At 62.3% G+C, this 24,049-nt stretch overlaps 2 protein-coding genes across 8 annotated transcripts; one reads left to right on the top strand and one right to left on the bottom strand.

The window, feature by feature from the left end:
* Window positions 1-5,714: 5,714 nt before the first annotated feature.
* Window positions 5,715-11,386, bottom strand: LOC117007623 (digestive cysteine proteinase 1-like). 2 transcript variants are annotated; one of them, XM_033080903.1, is made up of 11 exons: window positions 11,272-11,386; window positions 10,176-10,235; window positions 9,857-9,949; window positions 9,608-9,780; window positions 8,667-8,910; window positions 8,399-8,591; window positions 8,116-8,309; window positions 7,440-7,531; window positions 7,194-7,355; window positions 6,449-6,638; window positions 5,715-6,084 (listed from the first exon to the last, which is right to left on the bottom strand). In XM_033080903.1, the coding sequence occupies exons 1-11, from the start codon at window positions 11,321-11,323 to the stop codon at window positions 5,897-5,899; spliced, it is 1,641 nt and encodes a 546-aa protein (XP_032936794.1). In that variant the 5' UTR covers window positions 11,324-11,386; the 3' UTR covers window positions 5,715-5,896. The 2 variants fall into 2 exon arrangements, with proteins under 2 accessions (XP_032936794.1, XP_032936795.1); XM_033080904.1 differs by having other exon boundaries at window positions 7,194-7,324.
* FGR (FGR proto-oncogene, Src family tyrosine kinase) lies at window positions 9,682-22,128 on the top strand. Of its 6 annotated transcripts, XM_033080907.1 has the most exons (14): window positions 9,682-9,763; window positions 9,894-9,975; window positions 16,525-16,585; window positions 16,784-17,036; window positions 17,126-17,228; window positions 17,471-17,569; window positions 17,696-17,799; window positions 17,870-18,019; window positions 18,424-18,588; window positions 19,510-19,689; window positions 19,803-19,879; window positions 19,957-20,110; window positions 20,741-20,872; window positions 21,074-22,128. In XM_033080907.1, exons 4-14 carry the CDS (start codon window positions 16,796-16,798, stop codon window positions 21,280-21,282), a joined length of 1,614 nt encoding a protein of 537 aa, XP_032936798.1. In that variant the 5' UTR covers window positions 9,682-9,763; window positions 9,894-9,975; window positions 16,525-16,585; window positions 16,784-16,795; the 3' UTR covers window positions 21,283-22,128. The 6 variants fall into 6 exon arrangements, with proteins under 6 accessions (XP_032936798.1, XP_032936800.1, XP_032936799.1 ...); XM_033080909.1 differs by lacking the exons at window positions 9,682-9,763; window positions 9,894-9,975 and adding an exon at window positions 11,579-11,600; XM_033080908.2 differs by lacking the exons at window positions 9,682-9,763; window positions 9,894-9,975 and adding an exon at window positions 12,193-12,531.
* Window positions 22,129-24,049: the final 1,921 nt, after the last annotated feature.

The raw sequence follows: 24,049 nt of genomic DNA, 5'->3' as shown, positions 1-24,049 counted from the left end.
CGGGAACTGGACAGGGCTGGACACGGGCAGGGGAACTGGGCAAGGCTGGACAGGGCTGGACATGGGCAGGGAAAGGGAACTGGACAGGGCCGGACATGGGCAGGGGAATGGGAACTGGACAGGGCTGGACAGAGCTGGACATGGGCGGGGAATGGGAGCTGGACAGAGCTGGACATGGCTGGGGAACTGGACAGGGATGGACATGGGCTGGACATGTGCAGGGAAAGGGAACTGGACAGGGCTGGACATGGGCAGGGGAATGGGCCGGGCTGGGATTAGAGCTGCTGCAGGCAGGGAAGGTCTCTGGAGGTGCGTGGGGAAGGGTCGGACTGGGGGAAGGAAGGAAGGAAGGAAGAGAGCAGAGGAATTTGGGGAGGAGGAGGAGGAGAAAGTGTTTCCACCTTGAGAATGGAGGGGAGAAGTGGCAGAGCCGCTGCTCGAGGGAGGGCTGGAGACACCAGCAGGACAGGGGCAGTGGGAATATTGTGCCTGGAGGCCTGAGAGGAAGAGAATGGGAGGAAGAGGGAATGAGGCAGGAGGTTGTGTCTGCAGGGAAAGGAAAACCTCCATGTGAACGTGCTTCCCCTCTGCTCTGACTGCAGCAGCTGCAGCTGCTCCTGCACAGGTCCCAGGCACAGCCAGGGCGGATTTCACGGGTGGGTCGGAGCAAACTGCAGCTCCCTGTGCTCCCTGTGCTGCTTGGGAGCAGCTCCAGCAGGGACACGGAAAAGATTTGGCCCCGTTTCATTTCGGGAATGAGGTTGGACTCAAGCTGCTGCAGCAAGGACAGATCATACGCTGCACATGTGCAATTATTGTTCTCTTTTTTTCGTCATTTTGTACGATGTGACACAGAACAGGTGCTTTGAGCAATGGGGGAAATTAAGACATTTTGGTGTTAAAAGTTCATCCTAAAATCAAGACAGAATGAGCAAAAGGCAGCAGCTATTCACAGTTGTGTGATCTGCTCCATTTGCTCGACATTCCTGTGCTCCTACACCCTTCCCTCATTCTCAGACCTTAAGGGATACCTTGAAATCTTTGGGAAACTTCTATCCTTACCTTTTTTCCTACACCAGATGACAGAGTATTCCCAGTCCTGGCTGGTGCTGCAATCCGAGCTGCTCAGGCTTTCCCAGGAAGGGCTGGGGGAGTGTCTTGGGCTTTTAGCTTGGCTGCGTGGGTGTGCATAATGAACCGGAATTCTGCTGTGCTTGGCTACCTCGGGGACTCGTTTTAATCACCGGGCAAATGTGCTGTGTGTAGGAGAAATACTTAATTTCATGACATGGGTTGCGCTGTGCGGGATGCTGGGCTGTGATTGGGAAGTGTCCGTGGTGGGGAGCAGGAGGCAGAGCTTGGCAGGGCCAAGGGAACAGACCCCTCCTCGCTGTGCTCCAGGGAAGGGTCTGTGGGATGAGGAGGTGGAGGGCTGGGGATGCTCGGATTTTGGGGAGAAGGGCAGCGCCGCTGCGCTCTGTTACAGTAAATCGTGGAATCCTGAGATGGTTTGGGTTGGGAGGACCTCAAAGCCCCTCCAGTGCCACCCCTGCCATGGCAGGGACACCTCCCACTGCCCCAGGCTGCTCCAAGCCCTGTCCAGCACTGCCAGGGGTCCAGGGGCAGCCACAGCTGTGCCAGGGCCTCACACCCGCACAGAGAAGGATTTTTTCCTAACATAAAATCTAACCCTATCCTTTTTCAGTTTGAATCCATTCCCCCTTACCCTACCAATTAAAACCTACAAGTCAGGGTGAGGGGGTATGGAGTGGCAAATACCTGAAGGAAAAGGAATGGTTTGGTTTGAGAATGTGAACAACAAACCTGCCAGAGCAGTCACCAGTGCCAAGGGAGAAGCATTTGGCTGAGGGAGAGAGTTTGCAAAGCTGCTACTGAAAGAAGTGTGAGAAGAAACGCTTGGAAAGCCACTGCCTCGGTGATTTTCCAGCAGAGCTGCACTGGCAGCAAAGCAGTTTCCAGCCTTCAGAGTTTAGGAGGCTGCTCAAATCTGTCAGATGCACCCATTCGCTGCGGAATGGTTTGGGTTGGAAGGAATCATAAAGGTTATCTTGCTCTGGGACATCTGTTTGTGCCCCAAAAACCTCTGGTTACTGTGTAAGATGGCAAAAGCCTCCCCTGGATCATGATCTTTGCCATCCTGAAATCTCAGGGTTTTATGTAAAGCACATCCTTCCCCTTCACGGAGCACCTGGCTCTGTCCTGGGGAGGCTGAGACCCCAGGAGCCCCTTCCTCCCAGCACAGGGGATCTGCTGTGAGCTCTGCACCAGCCCCTCTGCCTCGCCTGGAGCGTTTGGGAGCCACGAGGTTGCCAAAGCAAGTTTGATTCAGCTGCTGTTCCTTGACACCGTCTGTGGTTCTCTGTAAATCACTAACAGATAATAATTTCATATTCTGGCTCTGCCTATCCCCCGCCTGCTGAATAATTACCTTGTTTTGTGCGAGCCGTGAGAGGTTTTCACAGATAATTCATCCAGCAGGAAAAGGCAGCCAGATTTCGGGCTGGAGCACATTTTCTGGCCACCTGGCATTGCTGCACAGAGGTCTGTGCTGGAGCACAGCTGCCTCCGGGGGGAAATGCTGTATCCAGGACAGCCGAGGGCAGGGCGAGAAACCAAACCCAGATGAAATCCCAGCCGCCCTTCCTCGGAGAATAATTTAGCTTGGCAAACTCAGCCCACCCTGAGTTTCTGGATGTGTGGACAGATTGATCCCACAGATCTGGATGCTCTCACCCACAGAGGAGCTGTTTCTCTGCAAACAGAGCTCCTCCCAGGAGCTGTTTGTGGTGGTGACCTCTGTCTTGCCTCATCCCCCATGTCCTGCCTGGCCCTGGGTGGGTGGGTTGGAGCCCAGCACAGAGCTAAGATCGCCCCAGGGTTGCCATCCCCATCCCAGGGCAGGAGGAGAAAGGATCATCCCTGTGCCAGCTTATCTCAGCAGCTCCCAAAGCCAGGGTGACTGCTGCCATTTGGTGAGGGGCTCCAGTCACAGAATCTCGGAATCACTGGGGCTGGAAAAGACCTCTGAGATCACCAAGGCCCCCCTCTGACTGATCCCCACCTTGTCACACAGACCAGAGCCATGTCCAGTCATTCCCTGGACTCCTCCAGGGATGGGAACTCCACCACCTCCCTGGACAGTCCCTCCCAGTGCCCGACCACCCTTTCAGGGGAGAGTGAGATGCCACAGCCCTGTCCTACAGCCTCCACACCCCTGATGGAGAGCACCTCACCTTTAGCAGGGGTCGTGAGGAGTGTCAGCATCTCCATCTCACCATAAACCAGGACATTGCTGGGGTGGATCCACACTGAGAGGCACTCACCTGGCTGGTGGTGACTGACAACCATTTGGTGAGCACCTGCATGTATCAAATCCTAAAGAAGTGTCAGGAGAGCATCAGGCAGGACTAATGACGTGTTTGGGAACGTGTTTGGGAACGTGTTTCCTCCCAGGCTCCCACCTCCAGCATGAGCCACCACTGGCTTGGGCAGCCTGGGGAGGGCTCAGTGTGCAGGCAGGTGTGTCACCTGTGCCCAGTGTCAGCGCCTGAGCACCAACCTCCTGGTTGGCAGATGCCAAAAACGAGCAGCTGAACAAGGAGGGGTCCCTGGGGGAGTAGAGACCGTGACAAACTACTAACAGAGGATGGGGGCAGGACTGGAAGCCAGCCACTGAGGGCTACCAGCAATCCTGATCCCAGCAGACTTCCCAAACCACCCCACACACTAGGAAGGAGGTGGGGTTCCCAAGGAGGGATATGGAAGGTGGGTCCCAAATCCTCTCATCTTCCACTCTGAGCAGTGCTCACTCCATTGAACACCAACCTCAGCTAATATTTCAGCACCAAGGTATCAAATTTGGGGAGTTTCCTGCAAGGTGCCTCTTCCAAAGGAAACCTTAAATGCAGAGCTTCAGGCCAGCTTTGCTTCCAATAAATAGCAGGGTTCACAGTGGCTGTGCTTTGCTGTGCTCTGCAGAACTTGGAGCCACTCTGAGGTTTGGGTGTCCAGGGAAGTCTGGAGGTCACAGCTCAGCCAGGCTGGGAGCCAGAACCTACATCTGGCTCTGCAAACAGAAAACCTCCCTTCAGGTATGTCCTTTCTTATTTTTCCCTTTTTCAAATATAATAAATAGATAGTTTTTTAAGTTCCCAGCCAGCTGAACTACCCACACTCAGGACTGCGGTATCCCTAATGCCGTGAGTGCAGAATTTCAGTGAATGCTTACTGGGGATAAAAAACCTCCAGCTCTTGAAGGCACCTCTGTGCTCAGCAGCAAATTCAGGACATCTCCTATCCAAAGGGAGCCTGAAAGTCATGGTTTCCTGAAAGTCAAAGCATGTTTTATTGACTGCAGTCAAGACAATCAAAGATCTGGAGACCTGGACTCCCACGAAATAAACCACATTATCCCTGTGCAGCGATCATTCCTCTCCCAGACATGAATTCCAGCCAGCCTCCCTGCTGGGAATGATTAAAGACCCCTTCAACAATCAGCAAATTGTCAAATAAGCAGGTGAAGAAGGGAACATGATGACCTGCCACTGAAGAGAGCAGTTGTGTCACCTGGAGGGAAGTGCAGCTCCCCAGTGGTTTGCTGTACAAAACTGGGGTGTAGCCGTGGGGGATGTCACTTTTAACTATCAAAACCCCGTTTTGGGGGAAGGTAGAGCCTGTGCAGATGCAGCTACAAGACATTTTCCTTCCTGTAGGTTTCCCTTCCCTGCCTGCTGCTAAATGGGTTCTTGGTTTGGGAAGCAGAGCCGGGCAGTGCCAGCAGCTCTCACTGGAAACCAGTGCTGGAGCACAGGAGGATCCCCAACGGGCTGGGGACCCGGGCGTGGGTGCTGGGGGTGTCCCTGTGTCCTCCCCACCCTGCAGCAGTTTGCAGCCAGGGAAAGCCAGACCTGAGGAGGAGCACGGCTCAGTGGCCTTCACCCCTCCTGCTTGTCTCATGTCCAGCTGGCCCCAGCCCAAGGTGACAGCGAGCCCCAAACAAAGCCAGCCAGGGCTCGCTGTGGGCTGCCTGCAAGCCCCACCAGGCACAAGGTGTGCTGAGTTCAGCTCACTCGGGGTGCAGGGCTGAGCTGGTGCCCCCTGTGCTGCAGGGACCACCACCACCACTGCCACGGCTGCCCACCCCTGCAGAGGTGCCTCCAGCAAGGATGGGAGACTGCCAGGATCAGGGCAGGGAGAGCTTCCCACCCTGTTTTCGCATCCTTGTGCACTGATCCTGCTCTCCAGGATGGCTTGAGCCCAAACTAAGAGCACCCAGCGAGGCACAGCCACAATGCAAAAGGGGAGCAGCCCCAGAGAGTGACGGTGCCCGGCTGGTGGCATTGGCAAACACCCCGGGGACAAAATCCCCACCTGCAGCCACAGCAGGCACTCGGGCAGTGGGGCACAGGGTGGAGGCCTTCCCCCTCCCCAACACCCTATGCCAGGAATTTCTCATCTTAGCAGAAATCCCCGGGGTTGTTTGTGCTCCACCTCAGAGCTGGAAGAGCCGCTCCCCTCGCCCCGGGTGTCTGGGACTGGCTGTGAGAGCCAGCTGGCTCTGCCAGGTGGGATTGTCCCCTCCCCAGGAGGCCCCTAGGGTCCCACAGGACCAAGAAAACCAGGCTGGGGACAGGGATGTGTACAGGATGTGTCCCTGGGGCACAGGGGCACAGCTGTGTGGACAGCAATTGAATCCAGCATTTTTCCAGTGTCTTTATTGGCAAGCCCGTGGTGTGTCTGCATCCTGCCCTGTGTCCAGCACTGAATGGACCTGTCCCGTTGTGTCCCTGGCTTCCTGACGGTTCCACCAAGGGCCTGATCCAGGGCTGAGTACTGAGAATATTGCCCAGGGCACTCCCTGCAGAGCCAGGGTGGCTCAGGCCAGGATGGGGTAGGTGGCCTCAGTGGCCACCCCACAGTTGTTGTCCTTCATGGCCATGAGGATGTAGCCATCGTTGCCCCAGTATGTGGACCAGGAGTTCTTGATGAGCCAGTAGGTCTCTCCCTGCAGGACTCCGTAGCCCACAGCCAGCACTGCGTGGTCCAGTGATCCCGGTGTGTTCTCTGCAGGAATGACATGGGACAGGCTCACCCCTGCCTGGAGACTGTCTCTGTCTGGAGAACATCCCTGTCCAGAGACCATTCCCTGCCTGGAGAACATCCCTAACCAGAGACCATTCCCTGCCTGGAGAACATCCCTAACCAGAGACCATTCCCTGCCTGGAGAACATCCCTGCCCAGTAATCCCAGTCCAGAGGACATCCCAGTCCAGACAGCATCCCCGCTCCCGGGGCTACCCTCAGCGCTGCAGAGGAGTTCAGGCTTCATCCCCTCCACCCCTCCCTTGACCCAAAAGAGGGCACCTAGGTGCTCTGGCATCTCCTTGGGCACCCAGGACCTCCCGTGCCCCACGTGCTGCTTGTCTCACCGCACTTGGGCTCGTAGTAGATGCCATTGGAGTAGAAGGAGAAGGTTTTGTGCGAGGCGTCGATGCTGACGGCCACGGGGCCGTGCTTGTAGATGGCAGCTTTGACCGCTGTGATGTTGCCCGAGGTGACGTTGACGTAGCCCGTGATCTTGGCCAGCATCTCAGACTGGTTGTAGTGGCACAAGCCGTTCTGCACACCCAGGGGACGCACACTGTCATCAGGAGCGCCAGGATCCCTCGTTGGGACCCTGCCTCCCTGCCTGACCCTGCGGATGCAGGGATGGGTCTGGAATTTGGGCTGTGACAGCATCCTGGCTCTGACCCCGCTGTCCTCTCAAGCCCAGGGTGGTGGGGACGTTGTCCCAGTTGCTCAAGGACACAACGTGGGGAGCTGGCTCTGCACCCAAAGCCCTGCAGAGCTTTTGCCTGCATCTTTCTGCCACACCCCCATCCCCAGGCAGCTTTGCTCCATCCCTGGCTACCCCTGGGTAGGGAGTGACTTGTGGCCCCATGCACAGGTGGACGATCCTTGTCCCTGTTTTGCAAGAAGAGAAACTGAGGGACACGGTGACAAAACCGCCTGGATGAGCCCTGGGGCTTGGCTTTGACAGTGAACCACAGAAGCCTTGGGGATGTGGTGACACCTCATCTCCAGAGCCTGTTAGTGCCTCTGACACATGCAGGCGGGTCCTACCTTGGCTTTAAAGCCCCAAGATGTAGGGAAGGGACAAGGGGCCACCCTCACCTGCCCCTTGTAGGTGCCGTAGGACTCGGTGCTGGCAATGCCCCCGTGCTTCTTGATCCACTCGTACGCTCGCCACTCCTCGCCCCCGTCGCAGGCGTAGTTCCCAAAGCCCCAGGAGCAGTCAATGAGCACTTGTTGGGACAGGGGGGTCAGCACGCCGGTCTGTGGGGGGACACGGGGTGGGATGGGGACAGGCACCCTCCGGGGGCCCTGCCCACACACCATGGGGCACAGCCCTGCTCCCACCTTGAGGAAGAGGGCGCCTTCCATGGCTCCCGTTGTAGCAAAGCTCCAGCACGACCCACAGACAGCCTGATCCTTCACGGGGGTGACAGCACCTGGGGACAATGCCATGGGGATGAGAAACTGGGTTGACACGGAGGGATGGAGGCAGGTGGAAGGGAAACTGAGGCAGGAGTTGAGGTCCAGAGGCAGCACAGCCAGATGTTGGTGCTAACCGAGAAGAGGGGAATGCACCAGCAACCCTGGGACCCCCACCCTTGGCTATGGGCAAGCTCTGGGGGTGTCACTCGCAGCTGATGGGGACATGGGTGAAGCCAGATGTCACTTCAGATGTCACACCTGTTCCTGGGACACCAGAGTGAACTCAGGGCTGACCCAGCTGCCTTTAATCATAGAAACAGAGGATGGTTTCGGCTGGAAAGGACCTCAAATACCGTCTTGTTCCACCTTTCGCTAGACCAGGTTGCTCCAAGCCCCATCCAGCCTGGCCTTGCACAGCCCCGGGCTCTCTGCACAGCCTGTTCCAGTGTCTCACCAGCCTCCCAGATGCGAGGGACAGCACAGCCCCACAGACTGCTCGGTGTAGTGGTGGGGAGCAGGGCAGCTCTGCGGCACTCAGCTCCTGGGCGTGAGGAGCACTCACTCCCGAAGCCCCGGGCGTCCCCGGCCCCGCACGTACCGTACATGCGCCAGTCAAGGCTCTCGGGCAGGATGATGCCGGCGTAGAGCTCGGTGGGGAAGGGCAGCCCGTTGTTGGGGCTGCGGCTGCGGCGGCGGCCCCGCAGCGCTGCCAGCTCCTGCGGGGTGCGGTCGGCCAGGTGGTTCAGGGACAGCGTGTAGGACAGCGCGGCGCGGTTCCGCGAGTGCACGAACCTGCCACCACGGTGGGGACAGCACCAGCTGGCACTGCCCCCTCGGTGCGAGCGGCACCCCCGGAGGGGTCACCCCCCCGCCGCCTGTACCTCATGTTGTGCACGAAGATGCTCTGCCTGTGCTCCAGCTCCCGCACGGAGCCGTAGCGCCGCCCCATCTGCCGCCGGTAGTCGTGGAACACCCGGTGTGCCCAGGGCCGGTGCTGCCCCACCAGGTCCTCCATGGGGTTCGCCAGCACGCGGTGCTCCGCCACACTGCCCGGCAGCACCCCGCACTTGGTGGCTGGGGAGCGAGGGGAGGATGCTGTCAGCCCGAGCCGCACGGACAGGATGGATGGAGGGGCCCTCCCCGGCTCACCGTTCACGGGCAGGTCGAAGACGGAGGGGGGGTAGCTGTTGTCGAAGTCAGTGTAGGCGATCTCGTACTTGTCGTAGTGGGAGCCCAGCAGGCTGTTGTACCCCCGCATCTCATAGTGCACCGGGGCCACCCCGCAGCTGGAGTTGGTCACCCACAGGGTGTAGACATTCTTCTTCTGCGCCCAGCGGGTGACGTTCTGCCACACGGCACAGTACCGGCCCTCGTAGTACTCCTCCCGCAGGAACTGGGGGGGACACGGCCTCAGGGAGGGCACCCCAACCTGCCCCAGGCCACCTGCTGCCCACCCAGCCCCTTGGCACAGCCCAGTGCCCACGCCAGGCTCTCTGAATGGATCCAGGGCCATAAGCACACAGGGTGGGATGGAAACTGGGGCAAGGATTTGGGGTGCAACACGGGGCAGCCTCCCTGTGTGGCTCAGCGGTGCCGTGGGGACACTACACCGTGCACAGCACCCTGTCACCCAAAGCAGGGGTGGGGCCTGGCTGCACCATTTCTCCAAAAACCTGAAAAGATTGCAGGTTTTTCCTGCGTGTTTCCAAGCCCTCGCCATGCAGGCATGTGTCCATCCCAGTGACAACCCGCTGTCCCCACTGCTCACGTGCTGTGCCCAGCCCTGACGCAGGCTGGGGCCAGCAGGAGCTGAACTGCCATGCAGAGACTTGCCCAATCCATGCCAAAATGCCAGCGTTTGTGTGGGATGTGACACGTCCCAACACGGCTGCTGGAGCTGGGAAAGGAGCCAGGAGTCCGGCCCCGTTCCGGGTGGGGACGTGACCCTCCCTGCACCCTGGGGTGTGGGGACAGGTCCTGGCCGGTCCCAGCGCCCTGCAGCCCTCGGACAGAGAGGAGCATCCCCCAGCACCCCTGCCACAGCCTGGAGATGCTTTGGGAGGTCAGATCCAGGCTCTGAGCGGTCCCACCTTAAAGCCGCTCATGCTGGGGAAGACGCTCTGGGCTGTGACCACGTCCTCCTTGGAGCCAGGCAGCTGGAAGCATTTCCTGGCGTTCACCTCCTTCTCGGTCGTCTCTGGCGTGATCTTGTACCTCATTCCATAGGGCTTGACCGCGGCCAGCTGGTAGGTTATCACCTGCCCTGTGCCAGGGAAGGGAAACTGAGGCACGGGAGTCCTGCCGGTGCAGGTGGGCGCAGCTGGGTGCCCACCTCTTACCTCCGTAGTACTGGATCCGGCTCTTGTTCCCCGTCAGGTTGTACCAGGCTTCAAAGGGCTCCTCGATCTCGGCGTAGGGCAGCTTAATGACCCCTGCGAGCCCCCGGCACAGGACACAGGTCAGCCCCGAACCCTCAGAACCCCGACATTGCTCCCTGAGCCCCCCAGTCTGCAGACCCACAGCTGACCAAGACGGTGCCCCCACGGGTGATGGGTCAGGAAAGAGGCACTCGGCTGCGGGAACCTGCCCCAGTTTGGCACTGGGACAGCCTGGTCCTACCCGTGCTGAACATCCCCGGGGGCTGCGGGGTCCCGTTACCTCGGACATGGTAGATGGAGCCGAACTGAGGGGGTGGGCGGGAGAGCCCGTAGTCCTGTCCTGAAAGGCAGAGAGGGCAGGTGAGGGGGGCTGTGAGCGTCCCCCCAGCTGAGATGGGGATGGGAGGCTGCCAGTGCCCGTCCCTGCAGCCTGGGGCTTCCCTGCTTGGCCCAAAGAACTTCCTGAGCTCATCCAAGGGACTGAGCACTGGCACCGGCCCGGGGTCAGCGCCGTGCCACAGCCTGCCGTGACACCGGAGCAAGCCCTGCACTGTTGCACCCCCGTTGGGGTGATGTCCCAGTGTCACCCCCAGCACTGGTGGCCCTGGCTTTGAATGTCTCCAGGGTGGGACCCAGCCAAGCTGTCCCCAACACACAGGGCATGGCTGAGGGGTGCCAGGGACCTTACAGGTTCTGCCTGGCATCTTCCAGTGACCTTCCCAACCTCCCCCCGGGCTCCCAGCTTGTGCAACCCCACGCCAACGCAATAGCTGGGAACGAGCCCTTCCCTCCCTCAGCATCTTCCACTTCGCCGGGAGCGATCGGCAGCACCTGCCCGGACCCAGACAGCGCCTGCCCAGCCCGGGACAGCCGGGAGCGGCCGGTCCCCAGCCCTGGGGGAGGCGGGGACGAGCAGACCCCCGCTGCAGCCCGGGCACCCATCACACGCCGTCCCTGGGCACCCACAGACAGTGCCAGGGCTGGGGGGGCAGCCGCGGGTGCAGCCACCTCCCAACCCTGTTCGGCTTTATGGAAAGGGGGTCCCACGGGGGCACGGCCGCCCTGCCACCCCTGTCCCCACACACTTGGCTGCCCTGCCTGGTTGGGTCAAACCCCTTGGATTAAAGCCGCAATTTAGTCTCGTTTTCACGCCCCCACCCCCCCCAAGCCCTCAAGGCTCACCCCCCTGCCCTCTTTGCCACTCATCCCAGCTGTGTCTTGGAGGAACTGCGAGTTTTGGGGCCCAACAAGCAACAAAACCACTTCCCCAGACTGAAACCTCCCGTGCAGCGCAGATCTGCTGGGGTCCCCGCATCTCCCTCCCACGCCCGGGCTGTCCCCGGCGCTGACAGTGCCGGGGTGGGGGTCAGACTCACCCCGGACGGCGATGCAGAGTGCAGAGGCCGTGAGCCAGCAGAGAAAACCCATCCTGGCCGCCCCGGCTCGCCCGGCTCCGGCTTCTCAGCTTTAAGCTGGAGGCAGCGGCGGCGAAACCCGGCGGAGCCAATGCAGAAGTCGGGGCCCTCCCCGGAGGAGGGAAGGAACCGGCTCCGTGAGGAGCCTGGCGGGGGGACGGGCACCCCGGGGGCTCGGCGGGGAGAGCGTGTCCCGGCAGGGCCCCCGCGGAGGGAGATGGAGCAACGCCGGGTGCTGCGGGCCATGGGAGGTGCGGGATGAGCCCCAAAACGCCTCAAGCGGCATCAGGGTGGGTGTGCTGGGTCTGTGGGACACCCCCCAAGCTGGGGTCAGCCAGGCTTCCTTCCCTCTCCGGATGAGTCAGGAGGTGACAAGTTAAGGGTGACATCACTGGGGAGCAGGTCCCCAAGCGGAGGAGGAGGAGGAGGAAGGCTCTGGAGAGATGGGAAGGATCCCACTCCAGCCCAGCCGTGTGGGAGGACAGCGTGGCAGAGCCGGGACAGAGCCAGCTCCAGGAGGGCTCAGACAGGACACTGGGGGGCTCAGACAGCGCTGGGAGGCTCTGGGGGGTGCAGGGGAACTGAGCCAGGGTGCAGGGGGATCCCGCAGGATGCTGGGTGCTCAGGCAGGGTGCAGAGGCGCTCAGACAGGGGGCTGGGTGGTTCACCCCAATCCCAGAGCTCGCTGAAGTTTGTGGCTTGGTGTGACCGATGCCAAACCTTGGGCTCATCCCACCAGTAGCTTTGTCTGGAGCAATCCATGGACACAGGACTGGCTTGAACCCCATAAGAGCTGCACGCCCTCTCGGGGGGACGCCCCTGGAACACAACCCAGAGCCATCTGCCATTCCCCGGGCACGGTGGGCTGTCCGCTGCCCCTGCACGGGTCTGCCCTGCCCCGAGAGCCTGTGCCAGCAGGACGGGTGGCTGCTGTGCGTGTCCTGCCACCAGACGGGCACCTTGTTCCTGTTCCTTGCAAGGCCACAGCGCTCTGTGCGCGATTTGATGTCCTCTTGCTGTCCCCTGTCCCGGGACTCTCCTTCGGGGGACTCAGGGAGGCAGTGCCAGGTTTTGGGGACGGGTGCAGGCAGCGGCACAGGCTGGACCCGCGCACTCCCCGGTAAATCCCAGCAGGCAGAGCCTGGGAATCCGCGCCAGAGCTCCCCTGATGCCGCTGTTCCACCTCCACGGGCAGGCTGTGGTCCCCAGCGAGCGTGCGAGGTGATCCGGAGGGGGATCCGGAGGGGGATCCGGAGGGGGATCCGGAGGGGGATCCAGCAGCCGGCTGGGCTGGCTGGTACAATGAACCATTGCTGCGAGCGCGGGGAGGAAGGGGGGGCGAGGGGAGGGGAAGCTCTTGCTCGGCTGCCAGAGCGCCGAAGAGACACGGGAAGCTCACGGCCGGGCGCTCCGGCTCTCCCACGGCTGCCGGCCCGCACCCCAGCGCTGGGCGAGGCGGGGCTGCCGTGGTTGCCCGGCCGGTGGTCCCGTCGGGAGCCCCGTGGGAGCGGGGGGTCCATGCCAGCCGGAGCAGGAGGCTGACGGTAGGAGGTGTGTGTGCGGTGTGTGCTGCAGGGGTGGAGGGCTCACCTCTGGAAGAGCGGGGGGTCTCTTCACCCCCTTGCCGTGCTCTGCTGAGAGACGCCCCCTCCGTGTGTGGGGTGGCTCTGGGTCCCGGCTGGGACGGGCACTGTGGGGACAGAGGGTCCCGTGGGGACTCTTGGGGGGCCTGCCCTCACTGTGCCCTCACTGCTTCCCTGGGAAACGCCTGAGGGTGGCAGGAGACCCCCGTCCCCGCCATCCTGGGGGGCAGCAGGTCAGCGGGGCTGCGGGGTGTGTGTGAGGGGCCGGGGGCACCCCCAGCTGCAGCTCAGCAGCCCGGAGCTCATCGACAGCTCGCCGGTGCCCTCAGCCGTGCCGGACCCGCACGCTGGGGAGGGGACAGGACACGGCACCCTGGGGACACACACACCTGTGCCCCCTGGCCCTGCAGGTGCCCGTGGGCTGCCAGCCCAGTCCGCGCTCCGGGGCGAGGTGGGAGGCTGAGCCCCCCGCGGCTGGGGCAGCTGGAGCGGGGCTCAGGCCCCAGCCGGAGCGGATGCTCCCCCCGCTCCCTGCATCTCTGCTTCGTCCCTGATCCTTGGTGTGTCCCAAGGAGGGACAGGAACTCGTTGCTTCCTGCCCTGCACAATTCCCTCCCCACCCCGCTCCTCCCGGGACATTGTATTTGGAGCCCTGGCTGGCTCCCTCCCTCCGCCCCTGCAGCCCCTTGGATCCGGGAATTGCTCTTCTTCCAGCGGAAATCCTGCTTTCCCAGCCAGCGATGGGGCTGGAGGGCTGGCCAAGGGGGCTCCCTCTCTACTGAGCATCTTCTGTCAGGGAGGGAGGCAGGGGGACCCCTCTGTCGTGGCTCTGGTGGCTGACAGGTGGGCTTGTGGAGAAAATCGCTTTTGGGGGTTGGCAAGTCCTTGATTTTTCTTCCCAGGGAATAGCCCTGCTTGTGGGCATGCAGGGGATGGGGCCTCATCCCTCCTTGCACCCCTTGTTCTGGAGGAACCTGCTCCCACCGGGAGCCACAGGGGACTCACCAGGCACTGGGTGAACTGGGAGGACTGGAGCTGGAGCAGGGCCCCATCTCCAGGTATCATCTGGGAGGTCTTGGGGCAGCAGGAAAGGGGCAGGGACAAGCCACCATCTGCCACGGAGCTGGAACAAGGAGCAGGTGGGGGAGGTAGATGTGGCCTCTTGTCCCCTCCCCAGGTCTGTGGGGTCCTGAATACGCGATAGGGACACAGCTCCTGTGTCCTCATGAGCCACATTTCCCTTCGGCGCTGCAGCTACCTCATGCCTAAGTTTTCCTGCTAGGACCAGGGAGCTCCAAAGCCGCAGGGTGACAGAGGAACCTCGACGGCACCAGGCTGGGCTGTGCAGCCCTCTCAGTTCCTCTTCCCAGGAGCGGGAGCTGGGTCACCTCGGAGCAGTGCAGGGTGACAGTGTGGGACAGGCCACGGGGGGATTCAGGACGCAGGGGGCTGCAGCCCTGCTGCCATCCCTGCCTGACCCTCCCAGCTGCCACCAGGGCTCGAGGTTCTGCCGGTCCTGCGGCCCCTTGATGGCCACAGCACCATCCTCTTCCTCCCCCCCAGCCCACACCGTGCTCCTGCTGCTTCCTCTTCCCTTGCGTGGCTGTGGGTTCCTTTGGCAGCTGCCTCCCGCCAGTGGGGCTGTGGCCCCCTCAGCCTGGCAAATGCCACCATGGCTTGTCCCCAGGCACGGGGTGTGACACTCCCAGCACTCCCATGTCGCTCCCACAGAGCCCGAGTTCTCCGCTGCTGTTATTCCCATGAGGGGAGTGGAGGCAGGGGTGGAGAGGACCCCAGGGCTACTTCAGCACTGCAGGTGACACGTGGGGTGACAACTGGGTGTGCAAGGGGTATTGTGCCCTGTCTAGGAGCTGGGGCTGAGCTGCCCCGCGTCCCAGGGGCCTGGGGAGCAGAGCAGATGGACGGGCAGTCAGGGATGTGGCTGCTCCGTGCCCAGCCGTGCCCGGCGGGACAGGGGTGATGAATTGGCCGGGTCTCAGCGCGGGCGGGACCTGGCAGCTCGTCCGGGACTGGTGCTGGGGGAGCAGGGCGAGAAGGGCTCAGCTGCCATCTGCTCCCCGGCTCCAAGCAGCTCCTTTTTGGGAAGGCTGGAGCCAGAGACCACCGTGCAACCATCGGACACGGCAGCAGCTGCAGCCCCTTGCCATGGACAGTGTGAGGGGGTGGCTCACCCTGGCTGGGCTCAGGGGCTCTTGGGTGTGCAGGGAAGGGGAAGCCTGGGTGCAGTGCCGGTGTACAGCACCTAAACCCTTGATGCTGTTGTACTGGGGGGTTGCACTCGCCTGGAAGATGCTCCTTGCCATCCCTGCTGGCAGCTGTGGCAGCTCCACTGCTTGGTCAGCACTGAAATTCAGCAAAATGGGAAGTTTCTGAATGTGGTGGGTGGGTGATTCCCACCCAGAGGGGTCAGGGTTTGTGAGAGCCAGGCTTGTTCATCAGTTTAAATAGCCACTAATTATCATCAGGGATAAAATCCCCAACCAGCCAAGTTTCCTCAGATTTGGCAACACTGCCCTGTCAGGAATGGCTGCGGCCTTGCCACACCACCAGTGTGGAAAGCAGAGATGGAAGGGGCAAGCTGGGCTCTCCACCCCTACTGAGAGAAAGGGAATCGATAACCATGATTGGGAAAACCTGCCTGAAACATCTCATCCACCCCAAAACCTCTGTCTCCTCCACCTTGCTGAGGGCAGAGGACAGGACACTCTGCTCTCAGCTGGAGAGAGTGACCCCTGGCACACTGCAGACTGGAGTGCTCTGCCCGGTGCAAACTGGGCAGACTGGTGCGGGCGGGTGCCCAGCAGGCAAGGCAAGGACAGGGCTGGGGCTGGATGTCTCCTCACAGCCATGACAGGAGAGGTCCGATTTCCTCCTCTGTGACACCTTCTCACCACATGTGGCTGGAGAGCCTGTCCTGACCACAGTCGTACGAGCGGGGACTTTCCTCCCCCAAAGAGCCGCTCCCCCCAGCGCAGGGTGTGGGGATGGGGACGCTCTGGGGGCTCCTTCCACTGGGCTGGGCTCCCCTTCAGCCTCGGGGACGCAGCTGCCCTGAAAGGACGTGAGCGGTGTGGTGAGGACACGGTGAGAGAAAAACCCACTGGAGGATGTGGTTTCAGCCTGCACCGGGGTGTTGCAGCCCTCGGAGCAACGTTGCAGCTTTGTGGGGGTGTTGCAGATCATTTGAGCTCATGCAGGGGGGTTGCAGCCTGTGAAGGGATGCTGTAGCCCATGCAGGGGTGTTACGGCTCATGCAGGGCTGCTGCAGCCTGTGCATGTGTGCTTCAGTCCGTGCAGGGTGTTGTAACCCGTGCAGGGCTGTTACAGCCCATGCAAGGGGTGTTGCAGTCCATGTCGTTGGTGTTGCAGCCCGTGTAGAGGTGTCATAGCCCGTGGCAGGGGTGTTGCATCCTTTTATGGGGTGTTTCAATCTCTTCAGGGGTCCTTTAGCCCTTGGCAGAAGTGTTTCAGCACGTTCAGTCCATGCAAGGGTGTTGCAGCCTGTACAGGGGTATTTTATCCCACGGAGGGGTGGTACAGCCCCTGCAAGGGTGGTACAGCCCCTGCAAGGGTGTTGCCCCCCGCTTGATGCCCTCCCTGGTGTCCACAGGTGACTCTTCTCCTCCCGGAGGTGACATGGAGCAGCTGCAGTGACCTGAGGAGCCGTCGCAGTGAGTGGAGCACCCACGGGTGCCGGGGGGACGAGGGGTCCCCCGGGCAGCACAGCCCCCCTTGCAGCGGTGCCCATGGACACCCCAGGCTGCCCCGTTGTGCCGTGTGCTGGGCTGGAGGGTGGCACATCTCCTGGGGCCGGCGGGTGCCCCCGGTGCCTCTCTCCGTGCCAGGCTCACGGCCCCTCTGTCCCGCAGGCGGTGCCCAGGATGGGCTGCGTGCCCTGCAAAGAGAAGGGGGCTGGCAAAGGGCAGGCAGGGGGCGAGGGGGGCTCCCTCCAGCCCCCCACCTCCCAGTACGACCCCGACCCCACGCAGCCAGGGGCCATCTTCACCCGCATCCCGGACTTCAACAACTTCCAGGGGCCCGTGGTGCCCCTGGCCCCGTCCTTAGCGGAGCCGGGCAGCTTCAGCTCCGGCGTGCTGCCAGCGCGGAGCGGGGGCATCGCAGGTCAGCAGCGAGGCTGGACGGTGGGGAAGGGTGTCCAGCTGCACCCCTGGGCTCTCTGGGGTCATCGTGGTCCCCTCCGTGTGCCACAGGCGGCGGGGTGACACTCTTCATCGCGCTGTACGACTATGAGGCCCGGACGGAGGATGACCTGACCTTCCAGAAAGGGGAGAAATTCCACATCATCAACAACACGTGAGCCCCCCCCGGACCTGCTGCCACCCCCAGCACCCACACACCAGCCCGGGGAGGTGCCTTTGTGCCTTGGTACCTCCCGAGGACCTGGGCTGGGGACCCAAGCTCTGCCTGGGTGCTCTCAGCAGAGACGGGTGGGGGACAGCGGGGTCTGGCCCTATGCGGGGTGAGGAGGCACACGGTGGGCGCGTCTGTCTGTCTGTCTGTCCGTCTTCCTCCACGTTCTCTGTTTCCCTGCCCAGGGAGGGGGACTGGTGGGAGGCGAGGTCGCTGAGCTCGGGTGCCACGGGCTACATCCCCAGCAACTACGTGGCCCCTGTGGACTCCATCCAGGCAGAAGAGTGAGTAGCGGGGTGGAGACAAAGCCCAAGCCCACCTGCCCCAGGGCCTGGTGTCCCTGCGAGCCCGGGCAGTGCCGCGGTTCCCCAGGCGGTGCCTGCCCGGCGCTGAGCCCTTCCCCGCGGCAGGTGGTACTTTGGCAAGATCGGGCGCAAAGATGCAGAGCGGCAGCTCCTGTTCCACGGCAACTCCAGAGGCACCTTCCTCATTCGGGAGAGTGAGACGACAAAAGGTACAGGGACAGGGATGGGGACAGCAGGGGCTGTGCCCCACATCCCTCCCTGACCAGTATCCCCATGCAGGTGCCTACTCCCTCTCCATCCGGGACTGGGACGAGGCCAAGGGAGACCACGTGAAGCATTATAAGATCCGGAAACTGGATAACGGGGGGTACTACATCACCACCCGTGCCCAGTTCAACACCGTCCAGCAGCTGGTCCAGCACTACATAGGTAGGGTGGGTGAGGGGCACGAGGGGGGGGCAACTGGAGGGGCAGGGAAAGCTCAGCAGACCCTTTGGTAAGAGACTGGGCTGGCAGGGTTGAACTGGGGAAAGAGGGGCTGTTCTGGTGGCATTAGGGGATGGCTGAGAGTCTCCCCTTTTCCATGTCTGGGGTGTGGGAGCTCCCCGTGTCTCTGGTGGGGGGCATCACCCATTCCCTGGGTGCAGCTGGGGGGACTGGGGGTCCAGCCCGGCTGAGGGGGTGCGGAGCTGTGCCTGGGGCAGGGGGAGGGGGGTGCATTGGTGTGTTGGGGTGATCCAAGAGCCTTGGCGATGCCCAGGGTGGTGGGAGGGGGGCGAGGGGCCATGGGGGTCCGTGCCCACCGTGACTCCTGTGCCCTGCTCCCGCCGCAGAGCGGGCGGCCGGGCTGTGCTGCCGCCTGGCCGTGCCGTGCCACAAGGGAACCCCCAAACTGGCCGACCTCTCAGTCAAAACCAAAGACGTGTGGGAGATCCCCCGCGAGTCCCTCCAGCTCCTCAAGAAGCTGGGAAATGGGCAGTTCGGGGAAGTCTGGATGGGTAGGGCCTGGTGGACAGACCAGGGCAAGAGGCAGGGGGGACATGGGGGTACCCCCAGGCCTGGCACCCCACCGGGAAAAGCTCGTGCCTGCCAGGACAGGCTGAGTGACACCGATTTGCTGGCATGAGGAATTACCCCATGTCCTGCTCTGGGCTCACAACGGGTACCCCAAGATGCCTCATGTCACCTCTGCATGGGCAAGCAGACCCCCACTGGGACCACAAGACCAGGCCAGGGGGTCCCACCTTCGTCATCCTCTTCCTCCGGTGTCCTGTGCTTCCTCCACTCATGCATGCTGCCTTCATCCCATCACATCCCCTCCCTCCTCCTCCCCGCCTGCCCCCCCGTCCCCTGCAGAGTACAACGACGGGTTGTGCCATCTGCTCACCCACCCGTGCCCTGCTGTGAAGCCCCAGACCCTGGGATTAGCTAAGGACGCCTGGGAGATAGCACGGGAATCCATCACCCTCGAGGAGAAACTTGGCATGGGATGTTTCGGACATGTGTGGATGGGTAAGGCTGGCCCAGCCGGCCGGGGTGGGGCAGCACAGGGGGCAGGAGAAGCCTCGTCCTGTCCTGGCAGGGAGCATCACAGGGTGCCAGGTGGTACCCACTTGTGTGGGGGAGGTGGAGACATGGCACAAAATCCATGAAGGGTTTGGGAATGGGGTGAGGGTGGTACTGGGGTGAGGGGAACTCGTTGTCCTGGGTGGGATGCAGTGGGATCACAATCCCTGCCAAGGGATCCCTTCCTTGCCTGGTCCTGATTCCTTGCCCTGCCCTGATTCCTTGCCCATCCATCCATCCATCCATCCATCCATCCATCCATCCATCCATCCACCCACCCATGCATGCACACACCACCCTGTGCTGGGCTGGCTGTCCCCTGGGCTCGTGCTGACTCCGTGTGCCCAACCCAGGCACATGGAATGGCACCACGAAGGTGGCGGTGAAGACGCTGAAGCCTGGGACGATGTCCCCCGAGGCCTTCCTGGAGGAGGCTCAGATCATGAAGCGGCTGCGGCACGACAAGCTGGTGCAGCTCTACGCCGTGGTGTCAGAGGAGCCCATCTACATCGTCACAGAGTTCATGAGCCAGGGTGAGCAGGGCAGGGGGGCTCACAGGGCAGGGGGGCTCACGGGGCAGGGGGCTCACAGGGGAGGGCACCCTTGGCTTTTGGGGGTCTTTGATGGGGACTCCTCCTGCCTGCAGGCAGCTTGCTGGATTTCCTGAAGGATGGGGACGGTCGCTACCTGAAGCTGCCCCAGCTGGTGGACATGGCTGCCCAGGTACTGGGGGTGGTGCAGGGTAGGGGGGCACCCCCAGGGCTGTTCTGGGGGGGCCTTCACTGCTTTGTGCCCCTCAGATCGCGGCGGGCATGGCGTACATTGAGCGGATGAACTACATCCACCGGGATCTCCGCGCTGCCAACATCCTGGTGGGAGACAACCTCGTGTGCAAGATCGCTGACTTCGGCCTTGCACGCCTCATCGAGGACGATGAGTACACGGCACGGCAGGGTGGGAACCCCACAGTGTCCTCCTGTTGTGTCCCTTAGCCTGGACATGGCCATCCCTGGGGCTGAGTGAGCTGGGCACTGGATGCCCCAAATGATGGTGCCCCAGGGATGGGCAGCCTGGGTGATGGACACCCCAGATTTATGGGTATTTCAGGTGATGGAAAGCTTGGATCACACCAGGGTGTGGTGTCCCAGAGGAGAGGTGCCCCAGGGCGTGGGTATTTCCATTGATGGGATGGGTACCCCAGGTGCAGCGTGTCCCCAGTGCAGGGTGCCTCGGGTGCTGGGTGTCCCATGGGGGAGCTGCCCTGGCAGAGGGTTTGATGGGTGCTGGGTCTCCCCAGTGCAGGGTGCCCCCTGTTCAGGGTACCCGGGGTGGAGGACACCCCCAGTGCACGGTGCTTCAGGTGAGGGTGCTCCTGGTGCGGGATGTCCCAGCTGTGGGGTGTCCCCAGCTGTGCGGTGTCCCCAGCTGTGCGGTATCCCCAGCTGTGGGATGTCCCAGCTGTGGCGTGTCCCCAGCTGTGGGATGTCCCAGCTGTGCGGTGTCCCCAGCTGTGGGTGCCCCAGGTCGGGGGCACTCCAGGTGTAGGTGCAGCCCCAGCCGTGGCTCAGCTGTCTCCCCTTGCAGGTGCCAAGTTCCCCATCAAGTGGACAGCTCCGGAGGCTGCACTTTTTGGGAGGTTCACCATCAAGTCGGACGTCTGGTCCTTTGGCATCCTCCTGACTGAGCTGGTGACCAAAGGCCGGGTGCCCTACCCAGGTATGGCCCACTGGGGCAGGGGCACCCCTGGGGTGGGCTGGGCAGACACGGCAAGGCTTGTCCCGTGCCTCAGTTTCCCCATCAGAGAGACCAGTGCTAAACTGGGCTCCTACCCAAAGCACAGGGCAATGGCACGGTGTGCCTCAGTTTCCCTGCTGGCTCGTCCCACGGGGGTGCTGTCACGGAGTCCTTGTCACGCAGGGATGAACAACAGAGAGGTGCTGGAGCAGGTGGAGCGGGGGTACCGCATGCAGTGCCCAGCGAGCTGCCCCCCATCCCTGCACGAGATGATGGTGCAGTGCTGGAAGAGGGAGCCCGAGGAGCGCCCCACCTTCGAGTACCTCCAGTCCTTCCTGGAAGACTATTTCACTGCCACCGAGCCCCAGTACCAGCCCGGGGACAACCAGTGACCCGGGGCTGGCACCCCCAGCAAGCTCTGGGCTGGCTCTGGGGTGAATGTCCTTTTTTTCTTTAGAGGTGGTTGCTTCTTTTGGCTGTGCCCCCCTAAAATGCCTTTTGGGGGGTGCTCAGGGTGCCCAGGGAGGACACAGAGCTTTGCACAGGATGTTGCACTCAGAGAGGAGACAAAGCTGTGTGCCCCAACCCCTCCCTTCCCTTCATTGCCTTCTCACCCAGCTTTGAACCTGAGAGGGGCTTTGGCTGCAGCGGGGAGCTCCCCATGCTACCCCCAATCTCTTCTGGGAGCACAGCTGGCTGGGGTTCAGGCCCCCAAAATCCTGGCACTGACCTGTGGGAGGTCATCTCAACCCTCCCTCCCTCCCTTTATGTCTCCTTTAATTTATAAGATTTTATGCACCTCCCCAAGCAGCCACTGCCCCCTCCAAGGGATCCCAGAATTTGGGGGACCCCTTGTCCCTGGCCTTATCTCCTCTGTTTTATGGTAGAGCCAAGTCCTGAAAGCCATGCACCCACCTCTGCTTGCACTGGGGGCACAGGGGGTCCTGGGGGGCAGCAGGGTGGGGGCAGCCCTGCGCCGGGGGCAGGACCAGGGTACGGGCTGGGGTCACCCCGCAGCACTCGGGGAGGCTGTGGCTGCAGCGTGGCTCAGCCCCCTGCAGCAGGGATTGATCGGGGACCGGGGCAGCGTGTGTCCATGGGAGTGCAATGCTGGGGAGGAGGGGGCGGCCCTGCCCGCAGCCCCTCCAGGCACTGCCACGCCTGGGTGGGCTCCCAGCCCTGTGCCCCATGGCCAGTGACCCCCGGCACCCCCAGGGCAGGGCTGTGGGTGGACAGTGCCATGGGGGACGGGGAGGGGGGAGGGATTTGTTGTTTATTTTTTTTATTAAGTCTGTAAATACAGAGAAATAAAACCTTTCTAACAAACTGGGGGCAGCCGGGTTCTTCTGCCCCTGCCCCACCCCTGGAGAAGCGAGTTGCCCCAGGCGGGCAAAAGCGCTGGACAAGGGTGAGTCACAGGATTTGGGGGGGAACTCCCATCCCCATGGGGGGAGCGGCTTCAAAGTTCAGCCGAGCCAGGACTGAGTGGTGCCCCCTCACCCCTCCAGGACACAGCTGGGGGGGCTCCTGCAAGGGGCTGAGCAGAGAAAGTGCCCCCTGCCCCCAGTGCCGTGTGGGAAGGGGGCACCCCAACTTCCCTTTTGAATAAAAGTCTGGAAAGGCTGCAGTGGGAAGCATTTGGGTTTGCAAAGCTGCCCCCATGCAGAGCACCCCCTTGCCCCCAGCACGCCCCGAGAGGGGACTGTCCCTTCCTGCCAGCTGGGACAAGGAGGGGTCCCGTGGTTGCAGGCTGGGGAGGAAGAGGTTAATTTTCCTTGCAGCTTGGCCTCCCCAGCAGGGCCCAGCTGTGCCGGTAATGAATTCCTCAGCACTGATGGGAAGGAGAGACTGGCCCCCACCCCAGCCAGGGGGGCTCAGGCTATGAGGAAAATGCTGGGCATATGGGGAGGGGGGCAGGGGGCCAATGCCAGTGGGTTTGGGGACATACCAGGGGCTCGAGGGATGTGCTGACATGTTTGGGGACGTGCCACCATCGCTGGGTACCACCGGGCATCTTCCCAGCTCCTGCTTCACCCCACCTCCTCCCCGGGCTTTTGATCCCCGAGCACATGGTGGTGGAGTGGAGCAGGGCTGGGTGTGCCCCTGCTTCCCCATCCCAGGGAAAAATCCCTGGGGAAGGGCCAGGCCCCCAAGCAGGCAGGGTGGCAGGCTGCCCGGGTCGGGGGACAGCGCAGGTTGTGCGGCAGGGACAGGGGAGGAGGCGGCTGGCACCGGCAGCCCCAGGCGCAGCCCCGGTGCCAGAGCGTGGCCATCGGCTCTGGCCACCCCACGCCTGGGCTGGACCCTGAGGGACACAGCCAGGGGCACCCCATGGCCGTGACACTGTCACTGTCACCCCCTGATACTCAGCACAGACAAGCTCTGCACCCACCCAGCTCCCCGAACCCTCCGGGTGGGGCACACGCGTCACCCACACAGCGAGCTCCTTGTCCCCACACGTGCTGGCCTTCTCCACCCCTGGGGGGGCAAAAACCCCTCAGACAAGGGACAAACCCTTGTGCAAACCCGGGCACAGAACTGAGACAAAGCAGGGCTGAGGTCCCAGTCTGTACCCCCTGGCACTGCTGCTGGGCAAGGTCTATTTATGACTCATCCCCAGTAATTAAAGTCTCCGTTAATTGCAGCTGGAGGTTTCGTAGACCAGGGCTGGCCTGGGGGGCCATGGGGACCCCAACCTCAGCCGGGGAGCAATGGACTGAGAGGTGCTTCTGGACGGGCCCTGGTGTGCTGAGCTCCAGCTGTGCCAGCCCCAATTCCTGCCCTGCTCCTGCCCCTTCCTCCCCTGTTCCTGCCCCTTCCTGCCCATTCCTGCCCCTTCCTACCCACTCCTACCCATTCCTGCCCTGTTCCTGCCCATTCCTGCCCCTTCCTGGCCATTCCTCCCCTGTTCCTGCCTATTCCTGCTCTGTTCCTGCCCCTTCCTGCCCACTCCTGGCCCTTCCTGCCCCTTCCTGCCCACCCCTGGCCCTTCCTGCCCATTCCTGCCCATTCCTGGCCATTCCTGCCCCTTCCTGCCCTTTTCTGCCCCTTCCTGCCCCTTCCTGCCCCTTCCTACCCATTCCTGCCCTGTTCCTGCCCCTTCCTGCCCATTCCTGCCCATTCCTGCCCTGTTCCTGCCCCCTCCTGCCCATTCCTGCC

The sequence above is a fragment of the Catharus ustulatus genome, chromosome 26 (assembly GCF_009819885.2).
Source record: "Catharus ustulatus isolate bCatUst1 chromosome 26, bCatUst1.pri.v2, whole genome shotgun sequence".
Lineage (NCBI taxonomy): Eukaryota > Metazoa > Chordata > Aves > Passeriformes > Turdidae > Catharus > Catharus ustulatus.
The sequence above is the reverse complement of the archived record's forward strand: the minus strand, read 5'-3'. Positions and strand labels throughout refer to the sequence as shown.

Coding starts and splice junctions, on each gene's coding strand:
- LOC117007623 (XM_033080903.1), bottom strand. CDS start 11,323: ATGGGTTTTCTCTGCTGGCTCACGGCCTCTGCACTCTGCATCGCCGTC. Junction 9,781..9,856: donor CCGGATCCAGTACTACGGAG/GTAAGAGGTGGG, acceptor TCCCTGGCACAG/GGCAGGTGATAACCTACCAG. Junction 7,532..8,115: donor CCTTGACTGGCGCATGTACG/GTACGTGCGGGG, acceptor CATTGTCCCCAG/GTGCTGTCACCCCCGTGAAG.
- FGR (XM_033080907.1), top strand. CDS start 16,796: ATGGGCTGCGTGCCCTGCAAAGAGAAGGGGGCTGGCAAAGGGCAGGCA. Junction 17,570..17,695: donor GACTCCATCCAGGCAGAAGA/GTGAGTAGCGGG, acceptor TCCCCGCGGCAG/GTGGTACTTTGGCAAGATCG. Junction 20,873..21,073: donor AGGCCGGGTGCCCTACCCAG/GTATGGCCCACT, acceptor CTTGTCACGCAG/GGATGAACAACAGAGAGGTG.